The sequence below is a fragment of the Gekko japonicus genome, unplaced genomic scaffold, assembly GCF_001447785.1.
Source record: "Gekko japonicus isolate JY-2015 unplaced genomic scaffold, Gekko_japonicus_V1.1 scaffold7, whole genome shotgun sequence".
Lineage (NCBI taxonomy): Eukaryota > Metazoa > Chordata > Lepidosauria > Squamata > Gekkonidae > Gekko > Gekko japonicus.
Window position 1 is genome coordinate 2225113 of NW_015159711.1, and position 19571 is coordinate 2244683.

General features: G+C 44.7%; 1 protein-coding gene across 2 annotated transcripts in view; it reads right to left on the minus strand.

Moving 5' to 3' along the window:
- Window positions 1-551: 551 nt before the first annotated feature.
- The window catches only part of EXTL3 (exostosin-like glycosyltransferase 3), a 194720-nt gene continuing 175700 nt past the window's right edge, over window positions 552-19571 (minus strand). For both annotated transcript variants that reach the window (XM_015406536.1, XM_015406612.1), the window contains exons 5-8: window positions 7790-7917; window positions 5039-5183; window positions 3572-3700; window positions 552-917 (exon numbers count right to left, since the gene is read on the minus strand). In XM_015406536.1, coding sequence (XP_015262022.1) covers window positions 708-917; window positions 3572-3700; window positions 5039-5183; window positions 7790-7917 — 612 coding nt within the window. In that variant the 3' untranslated portion in view covers window positions 552-707. The remainder of the gene's footprint in view (window positions 918-3571; window positions 3701-5038; window positions 5184-7789; window positions 7918-19571) is intronic.

A 19571-nucleotide genomic window follows, 5' to 3' on the forward strand; every position in this document is an offset into this window, starting at 1 on the left:
TTTACCACAGCAGGGTCAAAGGAACAAAGAGGTGAAACACTCATCAGCAGTAGTTAGCTCCTTAGCAGCCACAGGGAAACAAACAGAAACAGGGGTCTTTTCCCCCTCAGTGGGAAGAACAGCACCATCTCCTCCATGGTGCCCTGATTAGATCTGGCACAGGGGACACCTTGTAGCAAGAGGGTAAGCGCCCCTCGCTCATCCACCCTGTGCAACACGCCCCAACAGCAGCACACCAGATCATCAAGTACGGGGCTTTCTTGGGGCTGATTTTCCCCGGGGGGTAGGGGTTGGGTACAAAAAAACAGTGAAATCCCACCGGCCCTCCCCCAAGGAAAAGAAAAATAGAAAGCCTTACAAGGCATATCTAAAACACTTCCATTTTAAATAATAATTATTTTAAAAACCCCAGTTTTGCTCTTGGCTAACCCACTAACTGGGGGACTAACCAAAGTCTCAGGTTTTCTTCTTCTTCTCAGTATGTGATACTAGGAGAGTCTTTAAATGAGGTCCCAAGCCATTCAGTTCCTGTTCATTTCCCCTTGGTGGGCTTCGAGAGACATGGAACTCATGACTGTGCACCAAAGTAAACAGAAAGGGGAAATAGTCTTGGGGGAGGTTTCTTCCTCTCTGAGCCTTGTGAAGGGACCTCCTTTCTGCATCTCCGGTCGGCCTCATCCCAGAAATCTGTAGCCAACACGTTCCGCTTAGATGAACTTGAAGCATTTTGTCTTGTCATGGGGCAGCCGGGTCTTGAAGAGAACAGAGTCCACACGGAACTGGGTGTACAGCAAGGGCATGTAGCCGTACACTTTGACAAAGAAGTTGATGCATTTGTGTCGCTCGTGGAAGTGAGAGTCATCATGAGAAAGTGCCTGAGGACAGCCAGGGCAGCGGAAGGTCCAGCGGGAAGTTACCTGGGCATAAGAGAACAGCAAAGGTGTCAAAAAGGAGGATCCCCCCCCCCAAGCCCGACTCCAACTAAGCACAGCAACCTTTTGAATTGCCCCAAAACTATGGAACCCTGTCCCCCTCTGAAACCCTGCCTAAGCAGCAGAAGCAGCGTAGTGGTGGGTATTTGTAACATCTCAAGATTAAGAAGTGCCATGGCACTTAGCACAGAGTCACGTTCGCACTGCTGGAAGCTCCTTGGGAATCAGAGACAGAACCACACAAAAGCATAGCACGGCTGGGGGGGCAGAGGGGGAGAACAAGAGGGCCCTGTAATGCATGTAACAAGGGAAGCACTCTCTCTCTGGATCTGGCTTGGGACACACTTGCCAAAGAGAACCACCATCACAGAGAGGAGAAGGAGGAGGAGATTGGATTTATACCCCGCCCAAAGGTGTCTCAGAGCGGCTTACAAACTCCTTTCCCTTCCCCTCCCCACAACAGACACCCTGTGAGGTAGGGGGGGCTGAGAGAGCTCTTGACAGAAACTGCTCTTTTTCAAGGACAGCTCTTATCAGAACTATGGCTTGCCCAAGGTCATCCAGCCAGGTGCAAGTGGAGGAGTGGGGAATCAAACCTGGTTCTCCCAGATTAGAGTCCGCGCACTTAAGCACTGCACCAAACTGGCTCTCACATGTGTATGTGGTTTGGGGAAATCAGGGAGACCAGAACGATGGTTTCATTGTATGAGCAGATAAGGGAGGAGCTGTTGCCAAGGAAGCTTAAATTCTTCTCAGAGTTAAGGCACCAGGAGGTCTTGAAACAGAAATGCCAGCAGCAAGTTCCAGTTGCCTTACTCCTTGCCCCTACGGGCAGTCCGAGCTTAATGCACTTCCTTCTGGCTCTTCCCTGTGCCTGGTCATACATATGGAAACCATGGTCAGCAGAGAGGAGTGAGAGAGAGAGAGATGTGCATCAGCCATTCCCAGTGGAGCCCCCGCTTGCGACCCTAGCAAGAGCAAGGTTCGCCCACCCCTCTGTGAAGAAAATCACCCTCATTTTAAATGCAAGCCTAGCAGGAGCTTCTCTGCTGTGGCAGCTGGTCCAGATGAGGCTATAAACCCGGTCTTCTTCCCCATTCCGGCTACATCGCAGAGCCAAAAGGTCAAAGCAATTACCTAGATTTGCCCGGAGAAAATGTCAGTTAATGACAACTAAAATTAAAAAGGCTCTGGAGGCCTGTGCTGCCCCCACCTATGGCGCAGTCTGACCCATGTGTCAAGGGCTGTGCGAGTTCAGTCCAGTCTCCTCCTCTACCCAGCTTCAAACAATTCTCCCAAGGAAGCTGCAGATTCTGTTCTTAGGGGCAGCAGATATATCAGATCAGATTCATCCACACAAACGTGCTCTTCCTTGAGGTCCTTATGCTTTGGGGAGGACTGGGGAAGGAAGGATGGATGGGGATGGAAACCAGGGAGAGGTGAACTGAAGGGGCCAAGGCAAAGCACCCTCTGGGAAAGGACACAGAGCAGCACAGGATACTGAAGTCACCATTATTAGACTTGCTCACACTCTTCTGAGGACAGATTTTGCAACCACAGAGAGCAGTATCGTAGGAGGAGGGGGGGAGGAAAAAAGCCAGGTGGGGTGGGAAAATAAGAAGTAAAACTTGGTACTAGAAAAGTGAGGAGGGAAATTATTATTAGCAGCTAAAGGTGTTTGCCAAATTTGATGGGTGGGGGAGGGATGGAATTCCAGCCTCGGTGTTCCAGACCGCAGTCCGTGTTTATACCATAAGGAAATCCACTGAGAACCAAGCAAATCTATAGGTGCCTGCTAGGACATTTTTATCCTGCCTTTCCTCCAAAGAGCTCATAGCAACACAGACGGTTCTCCCCATCTCCATTTTACTACAAAAAGTAGGCTCAAAAGATTCTCCTGCTGGTGGGCCACCTTTTAAAAGCAGTGACTCGTCAAGGAACAATGTAGTGCAGTGGCACTTCATCAGCTGTGCTGGCTTTTAAATTTCTTCCTTAAGAAGATTCAAAGTCCCGCTTTCAGCCCATACACTTCAACTTGGCAAGATGTGTTCCTCTTGACTATAACTCCTCTGGCAAGGCTTACAAAAGAGTCCCAGAAGGGCATAGGGAGAGATATTCTCAGTGGCCGCCCTTTCCCTGTGGAGACTCACTTGAGCCTGACCCGTATCTTTCCCCCAAAGTCCTGTAAGAATTTCTCATTCAGCATGGCCAGGTTAAAGCTGCTTTGAGCCAGGATCGATTTCAAATGTAGCATTTTAGCATACCAGCAACCAGACTATCAACGGGTCTTTTACCTACAGGTTTCTGGCTTCAGTGTTGCTACCTAACTCAATCCCTTGGACTGGGACAGAACTGAAATTTAATGCAAAAAACCAGATCAAGGCAGAGTTTTGATATGGTGACACATTTATTTACATATGAATCCAAGCAAATTGGTTTTTGCTGACTATTAGGGAATCAGAAAGTTGGCCTTGGGAGTCAGAGAGTTGCTCTTCTTCATGTTTTGATACCTTACCTCAATACGCTTGTTCAGACACCATACTTGTATGTCTTCCTCTCATAGGATATGAGATAACTAATTTTGCCCTTCCAGAAAAATGGAAGGAACTGAATGTTCATGTTTTCCATCAAATGCTTACCTTTATGGGTGGCTTCCTGGTGATATGAGAGACCAGGAAGTTCATAGCGATATCCTCACAATTGATGTAGTCATCTACCATATCACGGATGGCCTGTGGCATCACATAGGAATATAGGTAGGCATAGTACTGTGGAAAGATTGGGCAACAGTCAAAGGGAGAGTGAAAACTCCACAGAAGGCCACTGAAACCAGTGGAAAAATCTCTTTCACTGGTCAGATTTAGCATGATACTAAGATATTTACCTACCCCTAGGCTCAAATACATGTACACTGGGAAAGCTGGGAGAATAAACAGACTCATACAAACTAGCAAATCTATTGCAGAAAATGTAACTCTCTTGATCCCAAGTGGGATCTGGTTTCTGGATGACACAACAGAATGTAGCTAGACCAGGGGTGGCCAAACTTGCTTAACGTAAGAGCCACGTAGAATAAGCATCAGATGTTTGAGAGCCGCAAGACATGAACAAATATTACATGTTTTTACTGGGAAACATGCCAATTTGCTTTTTATTAACATTAAATGAGACCGAGGTAAAAGCGGTAAAAGCAGATATTGATAATGATATTTATTTGTCCAGTGATATTTGTCTACTAATGATATTTAGCTTCCCCCACTGCCCTGCCGGGAGCCGCACAATATATGTGAAAGAGCCGCATGTGGCTCCCGAGCCACAGTTTGGCCACCCCTGAGCTAGACCATCTACTCCAGCGTTAGATTTTCAACAGAAGCGAACCCGATGCTTTTGTTAGCGTACTAGAAGGACATGAAGGTGTTTGTTCTCACCAGCTGATATTCAGAAGTTCCATTTCGCCATCGTTTCACCTGTCAGATACACTGACCTATTGGCTCGATAGGGGCAGGGGGGACCTGAGTCTCAACCTTGTCCTCCCCTCCCAGTTTCTGAAAAGGGTTAGATGCTCTGCTCTCTCTAGAAAGCATGCACCGGTGGCTTTTAATGATAACAGCTCGGTTTTCTGGAACCAAACAGTCAGAGATTAAGACGTTGACTCAAAAACCCTGGTCCAAGAATCCCTGGTATTCACTAATGATCAGATGCCCTGGCCCCAGTGGGATCCTGTTTCTGGATGACACAACAGAAGGCAGCGACAAACGTCACTAGTAGCTGCCCTTACTTCTCCTCCAGCAACCAGAACGACAGGATCATCAAGCCAGGGCATTTTTGCATTGCAACAACCCAGGAAAATGCTGAAATTACTCTGGTCATGCACTCAATCTTCCAGGGTCCCCCTCTGCACTCTCTTGGGATGCTGAGATCAACCTACGGTCAACAGCATTTCAATTTCTGAACCGCGGAGGGTCTGGCAAATCTGAGATGTGTGCAGAAGAGCTCACACAGCTAATTTTCTTGCAGCTTTTCTTATTACAAAAATATCTGAGCTAAACCAGAATCCATTCCAAGGGAACTGGGGGGGGGGGTCATTGCACACCACTCACCCTTACCTTGTGAAAGAAGGCAGCACCCGTCAGCACCATGGACAGTTCACAGGAGTAATTGGAGTTGTAGAGCCAGGACTGATGAGGGATGTCCCACGCGTGGTACCGCCCAGGGAACCCAACAATGCGGTCCCTGGCTTCTCTCCAAACCCTGTAGATGTGAGGGTAAGAACTTCAGCGTGCAAGCAAGGAAAGCAGCATGTTGGAAAGGCCACAAACTAAAAGCACTGCCAGAGAGATAATATTGTCACTGCGTCCATGACAATTGTCTGAAACGATTTATAAAGCATCACAGGCCGTTCACCATCATTACACTATACATCAATCATTAGTGTAGGAAAGGAAGACATACACACCACTAGCCAAATGCAATACTCAGCCTTCCCCCCCCCACAGAGGACTCTTTTATGTTAACCGACAGCTTCTTTTATTCCTACCATAATTTTTCTTTCTTTTTTAAAAACCATTTCCTATCAGAATTTTATTTTTATTTTTTTGCAGCAATGAACTGTTTGCACCGCCATTATAGGCTGCCAAGTGGCTTGGGGGGGGGGGGGAGACCTGGAAATCCCAACCACCTTCCTTGGCAGAAAAGACTATTGGGGAGAAGAGGAAAAAACGAGATAGGGTTAGTATCACTTTAACCCAGAGGCTGAGCTTAGATATTCCCACTTCACAAATGTTTCTAGTACTACTCCATCTCTTGATCCATTTACTGCCTCGAAGACCTCGTTCAAAAGACCACTTTTCACTCGGCGGTTAACACAACTTTTTGTTTTCTGGCACTTTTAGAGTGCAGACCCAAGTTTAGTGACTATTCTTAACATGTGTCCGGACAACAGCTCACTATGCTCTGGAAACCATCTGGGAAAGTGGATTAAACTATATTTGGTACCGTATGATAAACAAATAAATGCCAAGCACATTTTACAAACTACTTTGAGAGCTGCCCCCACCCCCCAGAGAAAGCACAACCCAGTCAGGGAAAGGTAGGAAATTCCGCCATCCTCTGTTAAAAGAATGTGTCAGTTTTATCTACTGGAGCAATAATCCCAGAAGCAAAAACGATTGATCGGAGAATGGGGAGCAGGGGGTAGGCTTCCTCTGCAAAATGAGAAGTTTGCACAAACTTCACCAAGGTTTTGTTGAGTAAACTCTTTTGTTGAGTAAACTCCAAAGCCGGTGCAATGCAGGGATGCAGAAGAATTTATGGTCCTCTTTTAAAATAAACTGGGTTGTTTCTCCAGTGGAGAAAGAGGAAAGAGAGGAAATGCAAGGGATCACAGGAGTCATGTGGACCAAAAGCCACACAAGATCAGGGGCTGCAGTGAGGAAGGAAAAATTGGGCAAGACCTATTGCAAAAGCTGGAAGGATCCAACCCAGATTCATCCTGCTTTCTGTATAACCCAGTCCTCCAAACAGCACTTTTGCAAATAAACCCAAACCATATTTTTTCTCTCTGTACAACACTCCCACGACTTCACATGTTGTGCTGAAAAAAAGCAGCCTCACATCTGCTTTTTATTGATACTATAAATAGAAGCATGTAACTTAAAATAAACATACTTTGTGAACCAGCCTCCCTGTGCAGTGGGAATTATAACAAAAGAAAGGAAACGTGAAGGAAAGCATTTTTGCACAGCTAATTCTCCTGAAATTTTCCTCCAGCACAGCTGGGGAGCAAAAGACTCAAGTATGGGAACCAAGAGAATGTAGCACTGAAACATCATCATCATCATTAGTAGTAGTATTAGCAGTAAGACACTTCCTGGATATGCAGAATTGCCTTTTTCTGTGTGTTCTTGCCATCCTCCAAGATTGGTAGGACAGACCCTATTCTCCACACCACTCTACTCAAGTATGATCCACAAGGGCAAATAGTGTGGCCACTATTTTGCCCCCAAAGCATAGTTTCTTATGATTCCCATTTTTCAAGGTTCTCATAGTCATAGAGATCAGTCCCAAAATAAGCACAAAGCATAAGTTAAAAGTTCAGGGTTTATAGTGGACAGCATTTCAATTTCTTCTTTCTGCCTTTTGATTTGTTCTCCTGCCCTACACAGATTCTTGACACACACAAAAATGGATATTGCTCAGAAAAGGGTTAATTAAAGAACGTTCAGCAAGCTCGGATTTGGGAGACAAGTGTCAGTTGTTTCAGGGACTTATTGCATGATCCTGGCAAGTCACAGTCACCCTGCCTTAATCCTTCTCCCTACAAATCTGTACAATGGAAACAACATGGACTCATTTTACAGGAGTCTTACCAGGGTTCCCTCAAAGCTGAGTTAGTGTGAGCTAGCTCACAGTTTTTTAGCCTCCGGCTCACACATTTTTTGTCTTAGCTCAGGAAGGATGGCTCCAGAGCACACTAATTTATGCAGTAGCCAAATCGCTCGCTCACAACTTTAATGCCAGTAGCTCACAAAGTAGAATTTTTGCTCACAGGACTCCAAACTTTGGAGGCAGCATTGCTTACAACCCTAAATCCAATGAGGATTTTTAAGTGGTTTACAAACTGAAAGTGGTACTTACATTTAAATTGGAAATAAAGCACTACTGCAAGGAAAATTATTTAGCCTCTTCGTGTGCTTCTGCCCATGACCATAAAATGCAAGAGGGAAGCCACAACAAAAGGCTCAACAGACCTGGTAATCTCTCAGGGTCAGAGGTGGAAAAGAAGCCATGGATGGACAGATTTATTGAGCCAGATGTGGCTGTCTGTTTCAAAATTAGGTCTTATTGGTTTCACTCACCGGAATCCAAACATGATCTCATCGTGGCGAAGGTGGGCATCATCGTCGATAGACAAAATGGCCTCCGTCTCAATCTCATCCCAGGGCAGAAATCGGTTGTTCAGGCTGTTCTTCTCTGTGCGCACAACCTAAGACAGAGAAATAACACATTACTTTTTAAAACATACCATGTTTTCATGATCTTACAGCCATAAGGGGCAGGCTTCCCTGCTCTAGAAACCTTCAGGGCATGACATATGGCCCTATTCAACATAACCAGTTTCAACAAAACTCTTTTTGGGCTGTGATGGCTGCTTTCCCAGACAAAAGCAGTTTTATGAAAGGTCAATTTGGAGAAAAGAAATGTCGATGGGGCGGGGACAACCCTCCGCCCATCATGGCCCCTCTGCTCCAAATCACCCCCTTACAAAGCTGCATTCGCTTTGGCAGAATCAGCCTTCCAGCTTTATGATATGTAAAGTATTGATGTCCTGCTTTTCAAATTTTATAAAATCTTCAAGATGGCCCACAAAAATTATACTGAAATCAATATGCAAAATAATATACACAGATCAATAAACATTAATGAGTAAACAGCAACATGAAATCCAGTCTCAGCAGTCATCACTATTAAGAGGTCTGGAAAAGAGGTCTGGTTTTAGCCTGACACTTAAACGTCCACTGATGGCACCAGGCAAGTCCCCCTGGGAAAGGAGCTGCAAAGTCGGGATGCCCCCACAAAGTTTGAGCGTCTTGCCCTTGCCATATGGCCACCAGCTAAAGTAACACAGAAAAGCTTTCCTGCCCATCGTCAAAACAGCAGAATCAAGTGGTAAAACTTTCCCAGGACTATAACACATGTCGGCTGCAAGCAGTGCACTGTATACACGAATGTTCTCTGCCTTTAAAAAGACCCACTTCTCCACACACAGAACACCAGAGAGAAGACTAGGCTGAACCTCCACCCCCAGTGTGAGAGTTTCAGAGATGCAATCTACCACCCACCCCCTGGACTGGCAAGAGTCCAAGGAAAGCCGTACAGCTCAGTGCAGCTAACTGTATATAGGCACAGGCCAGTCAAAAGAAAGGGGCAGAAAGCAGGATTATAAGAGCCCATAAAATAGTTTCATAAGCAAAAGAAAAATCCCTGGCACCAACTACCTTCAGTGGGCAGTGTGGGTAGACAAACTGTCCAGCGACTCCTAGAGAACCCCAGTTCCTCGCACTCAGAAAAGAGTTGTAGTAGGATGTTCAGATACCATTTTGAAATTCACAGCCCTGTCCCAATTCCCAGTTTTTTTAAACTGAGAGAAGTTGACAAACAAAAATAGGAAAGAGCAGCATTACAGCAGTAAGAGACCAGTAAATAAGATTACATTTGGATTATATATTTTTAAATAAATCCTGCACTGAAACCACTAACAATGTAAAATATTTGTCATAAGGAACTGGGTGACAGCTGGTATGATTAAATCCCTGCATTAAGCCAACATTAGTACTTTCCCCTGTCAATAGCTAACAGTAGGGAGGGAAAAATATGGAACATTTGACAGGCAAGCATTAGAATGTTCCACTAAATATCCATCAAAAGGAGAAACACAACTGAATGCAGCATACGGTGTGCAGGAAAAAGAGTGAAGGCCAAGGTGTAGACGAAATGGGCAATGGCCAGTAGCACTCAGTACAGTGTATGCTGGGCTTTGTTGACCATTTTTTGGGAACCATACTGCAGCAGGAGCACTATGCTCCCTGGTCCCTTCACCTTCCTCCATGGTTGCCCAATATTGCCTGTCAGTCAGCTCAGTGCCATTTTGGACAACCAACAGAATCAAGCCACACAGCTTGAGCTCTGATGCTTGGGATGGCAGGTGGGGCTCACATGACTGAATGCTCCCCCTCATTCTATGGCTGGACATTGCAACAGAACGAAGATCCGCTTCCCACACAGGGATATACACCCTGCAGTTTGCCTGCAAGTCCACTTGGGAAATCATTGGCATTCACTCCAACCAATAACTGGCATGTGTCAAATAGTCAACACAGACCAGGCAGAGTTTGCATATCACTCAGCCCATATTTTTTCAATGAAAGCAGGTAACCAACACATTTAAATGAACGCGGTCAAGTGATTCCTTATAGAACAATGAGATAGAAAATGATGCTCAGACCACAGAATGCACAAAACACTCACTAGAGGTTAAGTCTCTTTCACTACCCCTCCCAAATGCTTAAAACCATCTCCAAAAGACTTGTGTGATGCTCTCACTTCCTTCTAATCCCTCTTCAAGACACATCTTTTCCATGAACCTTTGGAAACTTTGAGGACAGTCCTTTAACACCTCTGTCCCCTCACAGAAACTAAACACAAGCGTAACTGAATATGCAGTTTTCCCCTTTATACCCGTCTCCACCTCTCTTCCCTTCTGGTTTATTTTCTCTCTTTTTTTGGTATTTGTGTATGTGTGTGTGAGAGAGTGCATGCATGTGAGTGTGCATGCACCTGGAAGTCATAGTGACCTCTGGACTGACCCCTACTGGGGGCTTGGAGGGTATTCAGAGAGGTGGCTGAACCAAGCCTGCCTCTGTCCTCCCAGCGTGGTATTCCAAGGAAGTCTCCTACCCACGTACTAACCACAGTCGACCCTGCTTAGCTTTCGAGATCTGATAAGGTTGGGCTTGCCTGGGTTTCTCTTATGTCAAATTTTAGGGTGGAGTAAGAACAGGGCAAAGTCATGCACATGGATGTTGGTAAAGTCATGCACATGGATGTTGCAATCGTAATTATGGTCAAAGCAGATAAAGCATCAAAGCTGCACACAGGGAGATGGTCACAGTGCATGCTTGCACAAACTTTGCAACTCTTATGAAAGGCATCACAATCCTTGTGCACACTGTAACCCGAACTCCTCTGAGGACGGTTCCGGGAGCCCAATTCTGAATTATCTACGACAGTGGGCGTGGCGTGAGTTCTTGTCCCAGTGTATACAGAGGTCAGATTGGCCAACGAAACGCTCCTAACTCCCAGGAATTGAGACAACACGCTAGGGTTATGAATAAATGTTGCCTTTTACTAAACAGTTCTCAAGCATACGAAAACAGATGCATACACAGATTCTCTCAAGATCCTTAGTTACAAAGTTCATAGAAAGCAACCAGCAAGGAAAATAACAAAAGCAACAGACAAGGGGGATAATACAACAGGATATCGCTTATACTTATCTGAGGTCCAAGCTGGGGAGAAATCTCCTCTTAGCAGAAAAGGGGCAGCTTAAGGATCAGCGGGTGAATTCTAAAAGCACATGAGCTGGACCGGCCAAGCCACGTGCGGGTTCCTGGGTCGCGACTCCTGGGAACACAGTAAGACTCACCTGCAGCACTTAAGTTGCAAGGTAGGGGAGGGGTGGGTTAACCAGAGAAACAAAGGCTGTGTTCCTCTTTTTAAAAGCTACGTTTTTGGGCTTGGCTTACGGCCATAAACCCTTGGGGTCCGTCCTCTTTGCTAAGGCTATAGGTCAAAGAGTGGTGACGTCCTAATGAGGGGAAGGGGACAATATGCAGATGTGCTACCCTAACTTCAAAGGGGGCCATGTGGCCAGGTGTGAAACTGTTGTTTCCATTGGCAACCTTTGACTTGCAGAAGATGCACCTGGTCCATGGGCAATCAGGGAAGTTGTCTTTGTGATTCCAAAACCAGATACCAGGGAGAATTGCATGCTTTCCCACAGTTCGACAATGGTGGAAAAGCCTGTTGTTTCTCCAAGTCTTTCATTGTGCATAATGGCGCTGGTCTCCTTCGTCCAGAGGCACTCTGGGAGATTCCAGGGAGGCATGTGTCTTGTGGCAGGCAGCTCAAGCCATGCCCATCCATAGGCAGCATGAGGTGCAAGGCCAGCCATTCAAACACACAGCATCAAACACACACAGCAGTGATCCCTGAGTCCCAAATGCACAGATACACAGACATTTGACCAATACAGCATAAGCACAGTACAGACAAAATGCAATTGCAAACACACGTGGTAACAACACACAAGGTGTAGACAAGCACACCTGTTGAAAATCTCTATGTAAGAGAAAGAAAAGTGATATATGAAAGGGCCAGTGTGCTGCAGCAGTTATAGCGTAAGATGAGGATCTGGGAGGCCCAGATTCAAATCCCTTCTCTGGGGGATGGAACTGGGCCATTCAAGTCGGGGCATATAAAAATTACTGGCATGCATTTGATAAGGAAACTGGTGATAATACAGATCATTTAATGCAATAGTATATAGCAGCTATTGTTAATCTCGGATGTCAACAGGGAATAATTAAGATTATACACAACATCATTAGCCTTTGCATTTCCTGGATCTCAAATATTAAGCTGTCCAGACTTCATGGTACATTAAGATAGCTTTTAAATTCCAATGCCATACAACTTTGATAGCAATCAATAATAATAATACGTGTCTGTATGCATATATAGATTTCTGCATAATGAGACAATATTTATTTGGAGGTATTTAAGATGCAAACAGCTTGTGAATCAATATATTCTAAGGAAGCTGCTCAAACGGTTCCATCGATTCACCTGCTATTTTCCTGTAAACATGCCGAAGACCGTAATACAAATACTGCCTCAAGAGAAAACAGAGAACGAACTCTCTTGCTCAGTGCATCTGGAAAGGGCATGGTCAGCTCATATTACTCCAATTCTGCGGCAGCTGCACTGGCTACCAATTAGTGTCCAGATCCAATTCAAGGTGTTGGTGTTAACCTTTAAAGTCCTTAATGGTCTGGGACACTCATACCTATGGGACTTTTTCTCCCATTACAACCACCCCGCGCTCCCTTCGGTCATCCTCTAGGGGCCTCTTGCAGGTGCCTGGCTCTGGGATGGCTCAACTAGCTGTCACCACGGGAAGGATTTTCTCAGTTGTGCCCCCTGCCCTGTGGAATGTACTCTTGGATGACATCCATGCCCTGACGGACTTGTTTAGTTTCTTCAGTGCATGCAAAGCTGAACTGTTTAGGCTGGCCTTTGGAGGGTAACCACACGTTTGGGCTGTTTTAAAAGTGGTATGGTGATTGCCATGTATTGTAATATTTTAATGTTAATATTTTATACTTGTCATTTGTTTTATGTGGTTTTCACCCTATTGGTTTTAATGGTGTAAGCTGCCACAAGTCCCTTTGGGTGAGAGGTGACTAGACAATCTAATAAATAAATGGGAAATTCTAATCTGAGAAATGGATTAAGCACACAACACAGTCCTGAGTACATTAACTTGAAAACCCGTGGGACTTACCTCAAAGTAATACTTTTGGGACCAGTGTGCTACAAGAAAATCTCCGACTTAAAATGAAGGGTGAAAGATGAAAGCTGGGTAGACAGGATTGGTCAGAGACTCTCGGAGATGATCTTAACTACACTTTATGTGGCAGTCTGTGATCCTGAATATTAAAAAGCAGATGTGAGGGGACTCAGTTTGAAATCGGAGACACGGTACAACAGCACGTGGCTTAAGCCCTTCTTTGATGGGTGGACACCAAAACCAGGAGGAGTTCTGAAACCTATTGCCCTAGTTGGAAAACCATACCTGGAAAGATGAATAATCAGAAGCCAAAGAGACACTGAAAGAGCACCAAGATTTGGAATGGAACATTTGGATCTCACAACACTGGTCTGTGTGTGGGAGTGCAAGAGGAAGCACAGAGCAAGAGGAGGTTCACAAATGGCGGTTAAAACTGGGCAGTTCAGAAGGTTTACTCTTTCCGGCAAACTTGTCTGATGGACTGACCTTGCAATAACTGCTAGCTCAGCAACATACACAAACACTATAGTACAGGAGATGTACCAAGATGTCACACTGGAGCTAGCTGCTTAAGCATTCCCTTGCCTGTCTCAAGAAGAGGCACAAAGGACTCTGCCTCAAGAGGATGTTGCAAGTAACTGTTTGACACACTCACACTGACATGCACAGGAAACTTCCCCTAGAAAAGGATGGGACCCTGGACCTGTTTCAATCATAGTGACAGGGAGTCCAAACTTAGAGAGAACCCTTCTTTAAAGCGCAGATGTAACCATGCATGCTTGACTCAACATTCTCTAATGCAGCCATAGAAGCAAAGATACTTTGTTCTCTGTCACTGATGGTGAACAGCTGGCTGCTAAGACTCTCAGGGGGACCATAAGAAACATCACAGGTGAGGTAACAGAAAATTTTTGTAATCTGCTTTGCTTGATTATTTCCTGGGATGTTGTGCTATTTTGCTTCAACTGGTTTAATCTGTAAATCTAACCCCCGTTTCCCTTTGTACAACTTAGAACAACCTCGAACATTGTGATTAACCCTCCAAGGAGGTGGTTTGCAGCATTATTCTCCATCCTGTGCTGTCCTCTTAATGGAAAATGCTCCTCTCCCTATCTACTATAAGATTTGGTAGGGGCTGAAGGTATAAAGCAGGTGGGTCCTGTTCTTTTTCCCTATCGAAAGCAGCTGGGCTACTTTCATGGGGGAAATGGAAGGGGGGAAGTTTTTTTAAAAAGCCTTGTCCCAGCACTATGGTCCTGCTTCAGTTCTGCCACCCATGGCTTTTTAAGTGTTAAAGAAAACATGAGATCTGATCACTTGGTTTGGCCCACAAGATCTCTTAATCCAATCGAGGGGGTACATTAACACAAGGGGGTGAGGTGGGGAGACAGACGCAGTTTTCAGCAGTGAGAACCTTGAGGGTTTGCAGCTTCACGAGACTGCTTTAACACAAGAGATATTTCTGGGGTGGGCGAAAATCATCATCAAATAAAAGGCAAAAGTTTAGCATGACGACCGATCGGCAGACTTGTGAAGAGGCCTTTGTGCAGGTTGAATTCCTCCTGCACTGGAAACCATTTTACTTTCTATGCAATACATGGACTTGCCCAACACAAAACAAAAACATGAACTGCCTGTCTCCCAGCATAAACAAGACGGGCACTCACCTAACTCTCGAACCTTTTTAAGGGTCAGGGGGCTATGCAGGGCTTTACTGTATTCTGTGCTTTAAATCTGATTTTTTTCTAAGCTGCCTTGAGCTATAGAAGAGATAGGGTAAAATTATTTAGATAAATAAATCCACATCAACCAACGGGATGTTTGGAAGAAGGTCTGTGGTCAGTTTCTACTGGGGCCCCAGGAGAAGCATTCCTGATCACTGAGGGTTTAGTAATCCTGGGGTAATAACCCCCCCCAGCTCACTTACATCTCTTCATTTGTTAACATTTTCAATTATTTAATCAGAAGCCGCTGAAAGGGGCAGGGGGAGAATCCCTGATGACATTTGGAGGTCCTCTCTACTCATTTCCCATTCATCCCAGGATAAATGACTGCAGGTTAAACAGTAAAGCCATCATCAGCTGCATGCAGAGAGGGGAGGTCCAAGCAGAAGTGACCTGGTGGTGACTCCAGGCAGCAAAGCAAGGGATGCCTTGCAGAATGCCAATTCCCATGCTCACCTTCTTGTGCCTGCATTGTAAAGTGGATGAGGCTTCGCCAATACATTTTTTCCCTTTCTGAAACACGTCAGGAGCAGATGCCAAGATCAGCTTTCTTCAAAGCGTGCATCACAGGTAGGCCCCTTTCAAAGTACAATACATGATTTATATTCAGATAAATTATGACAGGGGGAGGTGTTCGTACATTTTGAATAGTGTGCAAGGAGTAGAGAAGGAATTTTTCATTGTTTACCAATAGTAGATTTTGGTCTTCTAACTGGAAGCAGGTTCAGGAAAGGCAAAAAGGACGCATTATTCACACAATGGCCAAAAAGCAATTTACTTTAAATTTTCGATTCCCAAATGTGGTGATGGACATTAACTCCGGCAGTTTTATTTTTTTAAAAAAAGCATTGAGGATGTATACCTACACTACTGGCCATGATAACTAGCAGGAACATCCATGTTCCAAGAGGAGAATATGTCAATCTGCAGGTAATACCAAATTATTCAGGATGGTGGAAACCAAAATGGATTGTGAAGAAGTCTAAGAGGATCACTCAAAGTAAGTGGGCAGTAATATGGCAAATGAAGTCAGTAAGTGCAAGGTGGTGTGCACCGGAGCAAAAAAGCCTTCTAACTTAAAATGGAAGCCAAGAGGGTCTGAATTGGCAGTGATTGGGGGGGGGGGGACTAGACGTGATGGTGCCACCTGGTTCCACTGGGATGCTACAGCAATTTAAAAACCTAACTTGGGGAATTTAAAAATGCTGTGAGAGCCTGCAGCCTGGTGGGACAAGGCACTCTTGTCCCCCCCCCCCAGGCCTTTTCAAGTGCCAAAACAGTTGCGTGTGAAGTTGGCATTTGGGGTTTAAAATGGCATCATCACATCTAGTCTGGCTCTGAGAAGGAAAGGTCTTGAGGTTGAAGAGGACAGCTCAAGGTAAACATGAACTCGGTGCGAAGCAGCAGTGAAAAAGGCAAAGTCGGTGCTAGGGATTATTAAGGAAATAAATATTTTAAGGGCCAATATTATAATGCCTTTGGATTGATCTATACTGTACATAGTTCTAGTTATTGTATCTAAAAATGATACTACATAGCTGGAAAAAGGGCAGAAGAGGGCAACCAAGACGATTAAGGGCAACGAAAAGAGAACTGGGGGCATGACGGAGGTTTATTAAATCATGCACGGAGTGGAGGAAGTGGGTAGAGAGAGAACCTTCCCCTTTATGATAATACTGGAACTCAAGGGACCCAATGAAGCTGCTGGGCAGTAAATTCAAAGTGGACAAAAGAAAATATGTCTTTACTCAGTGAGGGATTAAATTGTGGAATTCAATGCAAGTGGCCAGAAACATGTCCACAAGCACAAATGACTTGAAAAGAGGATCCAGTAGATTCCCAGAGGATGGGTCCATCAACAGCGACTAGCCATAGTGACTAAAAAGAACTTCCACAGACACCTCTGAACACCAGTACGAAGAAGCAACATTGGGGAAGGCCTTGGCTTCTATGTGAGACAAGATGCTGGACTTGATAGATCACTGGTCTGATCCAGAACAGCAACTCTAATGTTCTTATAGAAGGCTAGCACCTCCAGGGCCCGACTGACCTTACTGCTGCTGGAAACAAATGACTGAGCTAGATAAGAAGAAGAATTGTTTTTTATACCCAGCTTTTCTCTACTTTAAGGAGTCTCAAAGCGGCTTACAATCACCTTCCTTTCCTCTTCCCACAACAGGCACCTTCTGAGGTTGGTGGGGCTGAAAGAGTTCGGAAAGTACTGTGATTGGCCCAAGGTCACCCTGTAGGCTTCAGATGGAGGAGTGGGGAATCAAACACAGTTCGTCTGATTAGACTCTGCCGCTCTTAATCACTACACTATGCTGGCCTTGGTCTGATCCAGCAGGCCTCTTTTTTATGTATGAAAACAATGTAAGACCTGATCCAGAAGCAGATATCACCCTTGGCAGTATATAAAAGGTGATTTAAACTAAGCACACCATGGTTTGCGACAATAAAAGCAAACCTACACACGCACATGATTCGGAATTCATTAGAAGGAAAATATATAAGCAAACCTAAGGTCAAAAAAATGGCAAAATAAGCTCCTTAAAACAAGGTCACAAAGTCTGCATTCTTCCCAAAGGGGAAAAGATACAGACGGAAAGAGAGTTCACTGCAAGACCAAAGCCCCCAAGAGCTACATTTGGACTGCAAATAACTCTCTTGTTTCTGGAGTCAGCAAACTGAAATCACGCTGCGGCGCTCAGAGCCTGGCTTACCTCTCCTGCTTTTGGCCATTCGCTCCTGTAACTTGTGATGACACATGGCCTAACAATGTGCTTCAAGAAAGCATCCTTGTGCTTTGTTTTAAACACCCTTGCCCTTGGTTAAACTAGGTAGCTGACTGCTACACTGAAGCACAACTAAACAACAGCTCAAAAGAATTTCCACTTGCCAGAAACAGCCTGCAGTTCTGGATGCCTAAGGAGCCTACTGGAATGGCTATAAATATTATCAGCTTCTGATATTCAGCCAGATAAATTGTTGTCATATTAAATCTCCTAATGCCAGTGCGCACAGAGACATCTTTGGGATTAACTTTATCAGATATATGCACACTGGCCAAAAAGAGGCTGTTGCTTAGAACCGTGCTCTTCTCCCCCACCCCAAACCTCTACATTTATGGTTGAGCTACTGTGATATCATGGAATGATCAGAAATATTCTGTCAGGCTGAAAGGTTTGTTCATAGAAAGCTGATAAAAATTGATCTTTCATTATCTCTCAAAATATCTCTCAAAAATTATCCCTCAAAAAAATAATAATAATAAGGCACTTTTTACTCCGGGCAAGAGCTAGACAACCTGTGTGTTATACCTAAAGTGAGGGCTGGAGTGGGACACAGGGCCCGAGGATCAAGGAGATAATGGGAACAAAAGATTTAATTTTCCATAGTGATCTAAAATATTGATCTTTGCTTGCAACTCTTGTTTCCTGCCATCTTGGATCTGTTTTGAATTGATGGATCTGGCCATGAGGATGGAGATTACAATTTTAGAAAAAAAATTCATGTGCCAAAAAATGCTCTCTATTTTTGGTCATTTTAGTGGGGGTTACTTGAAAGCCTACAAAAGTGTTTGGCGTGTGCACATGCTCGTGCCCTAGTTACCTAGTTAGCTGAGCTAATGTCATCCATTTTCTGTACTGCAGCCACAAAATCACATATGCACCTAATGTGCAAGGAAATGAACTTTCTACTACACATCCAGTATACTGTTAGCATACAATGGGTTGGAGCCAATCAAAAAGAGCTCAATGGGGAGGGGGGTGATTTTCACCACATACCCCCTCCTGTGGCAGCCTTCTAACTTCCAAAAATGTAAATATTAAGATGACAGAACATTCAAGTGGGCACTGGAGGCTTTTAACTCAGCAGCTCTAGGCTTTAAAACAAAACAAAATAGTTTAATGCATGTTATAGATTTACCTGTCATTTGTTCAGGAACCTGAGCTGTGCCTGGCAGTGGCTCTGAATAAAACCCAGCCATGGTGTTGAAATGAAAAGAGAGCCAGCCAAATCAATGCCCTGCTTCAGTTGGCCCCGTTACCACAGTGAGGTTCTACTCTCTGGTTTTGAATTAAATGTCAAATCTAATTTGCTGCTGGAAACATGGAAGTGTGCCTGTGCCCTTGAAGGGTTTCTGACAGTCCAGCTCCGTGGGCTGCATTTGACTTCTGCCAATGCCCTCGGAAGCCAGGGCCTCTCTCGTTGAAAAATAACGGCACCTGGAACAGAAACATGGGACTGCAAGCTTTACCTTGTTAACAAATCAATGGTAATTGGATACTTCCCCCAGAATATGAGAATGCACAGCTGACTCTGGGAACCATACTGGAATTCTCATATCCTTTCATGGCTGCATTTGTGAAAACCGCAATGTATTACATATAAGTGCCAAGGGTTAGAAAGGATGTCCTGAACCAGATTGCCAGATTGCGATGCAGGAACACTCTTTGAGAAACCCTCAGCCAAAGATTCGGCTTATTACTTCAGATCAATTATTTATTCCAGGTATTTACAACCCACCTCATTGTCTCAGACTCAAAGCATATGATACCACAACAGCTGCCTCCATGGACACAAGACAGCAGCCCATCAACAACAGAGGAAAAAACAACAACACATGCAGATTACAAACAACCAAATCTACCAAGACGGGCTTACTTTCCACCAAATATTACCTAAAACAAAAACCATCTTATGTTATCTTCCTCAGTGCTGTGAGAGAAAGATGCCCTCTGTAACCCCTTTGGTAGGCCATTCCAGAGGACTGGATCTACT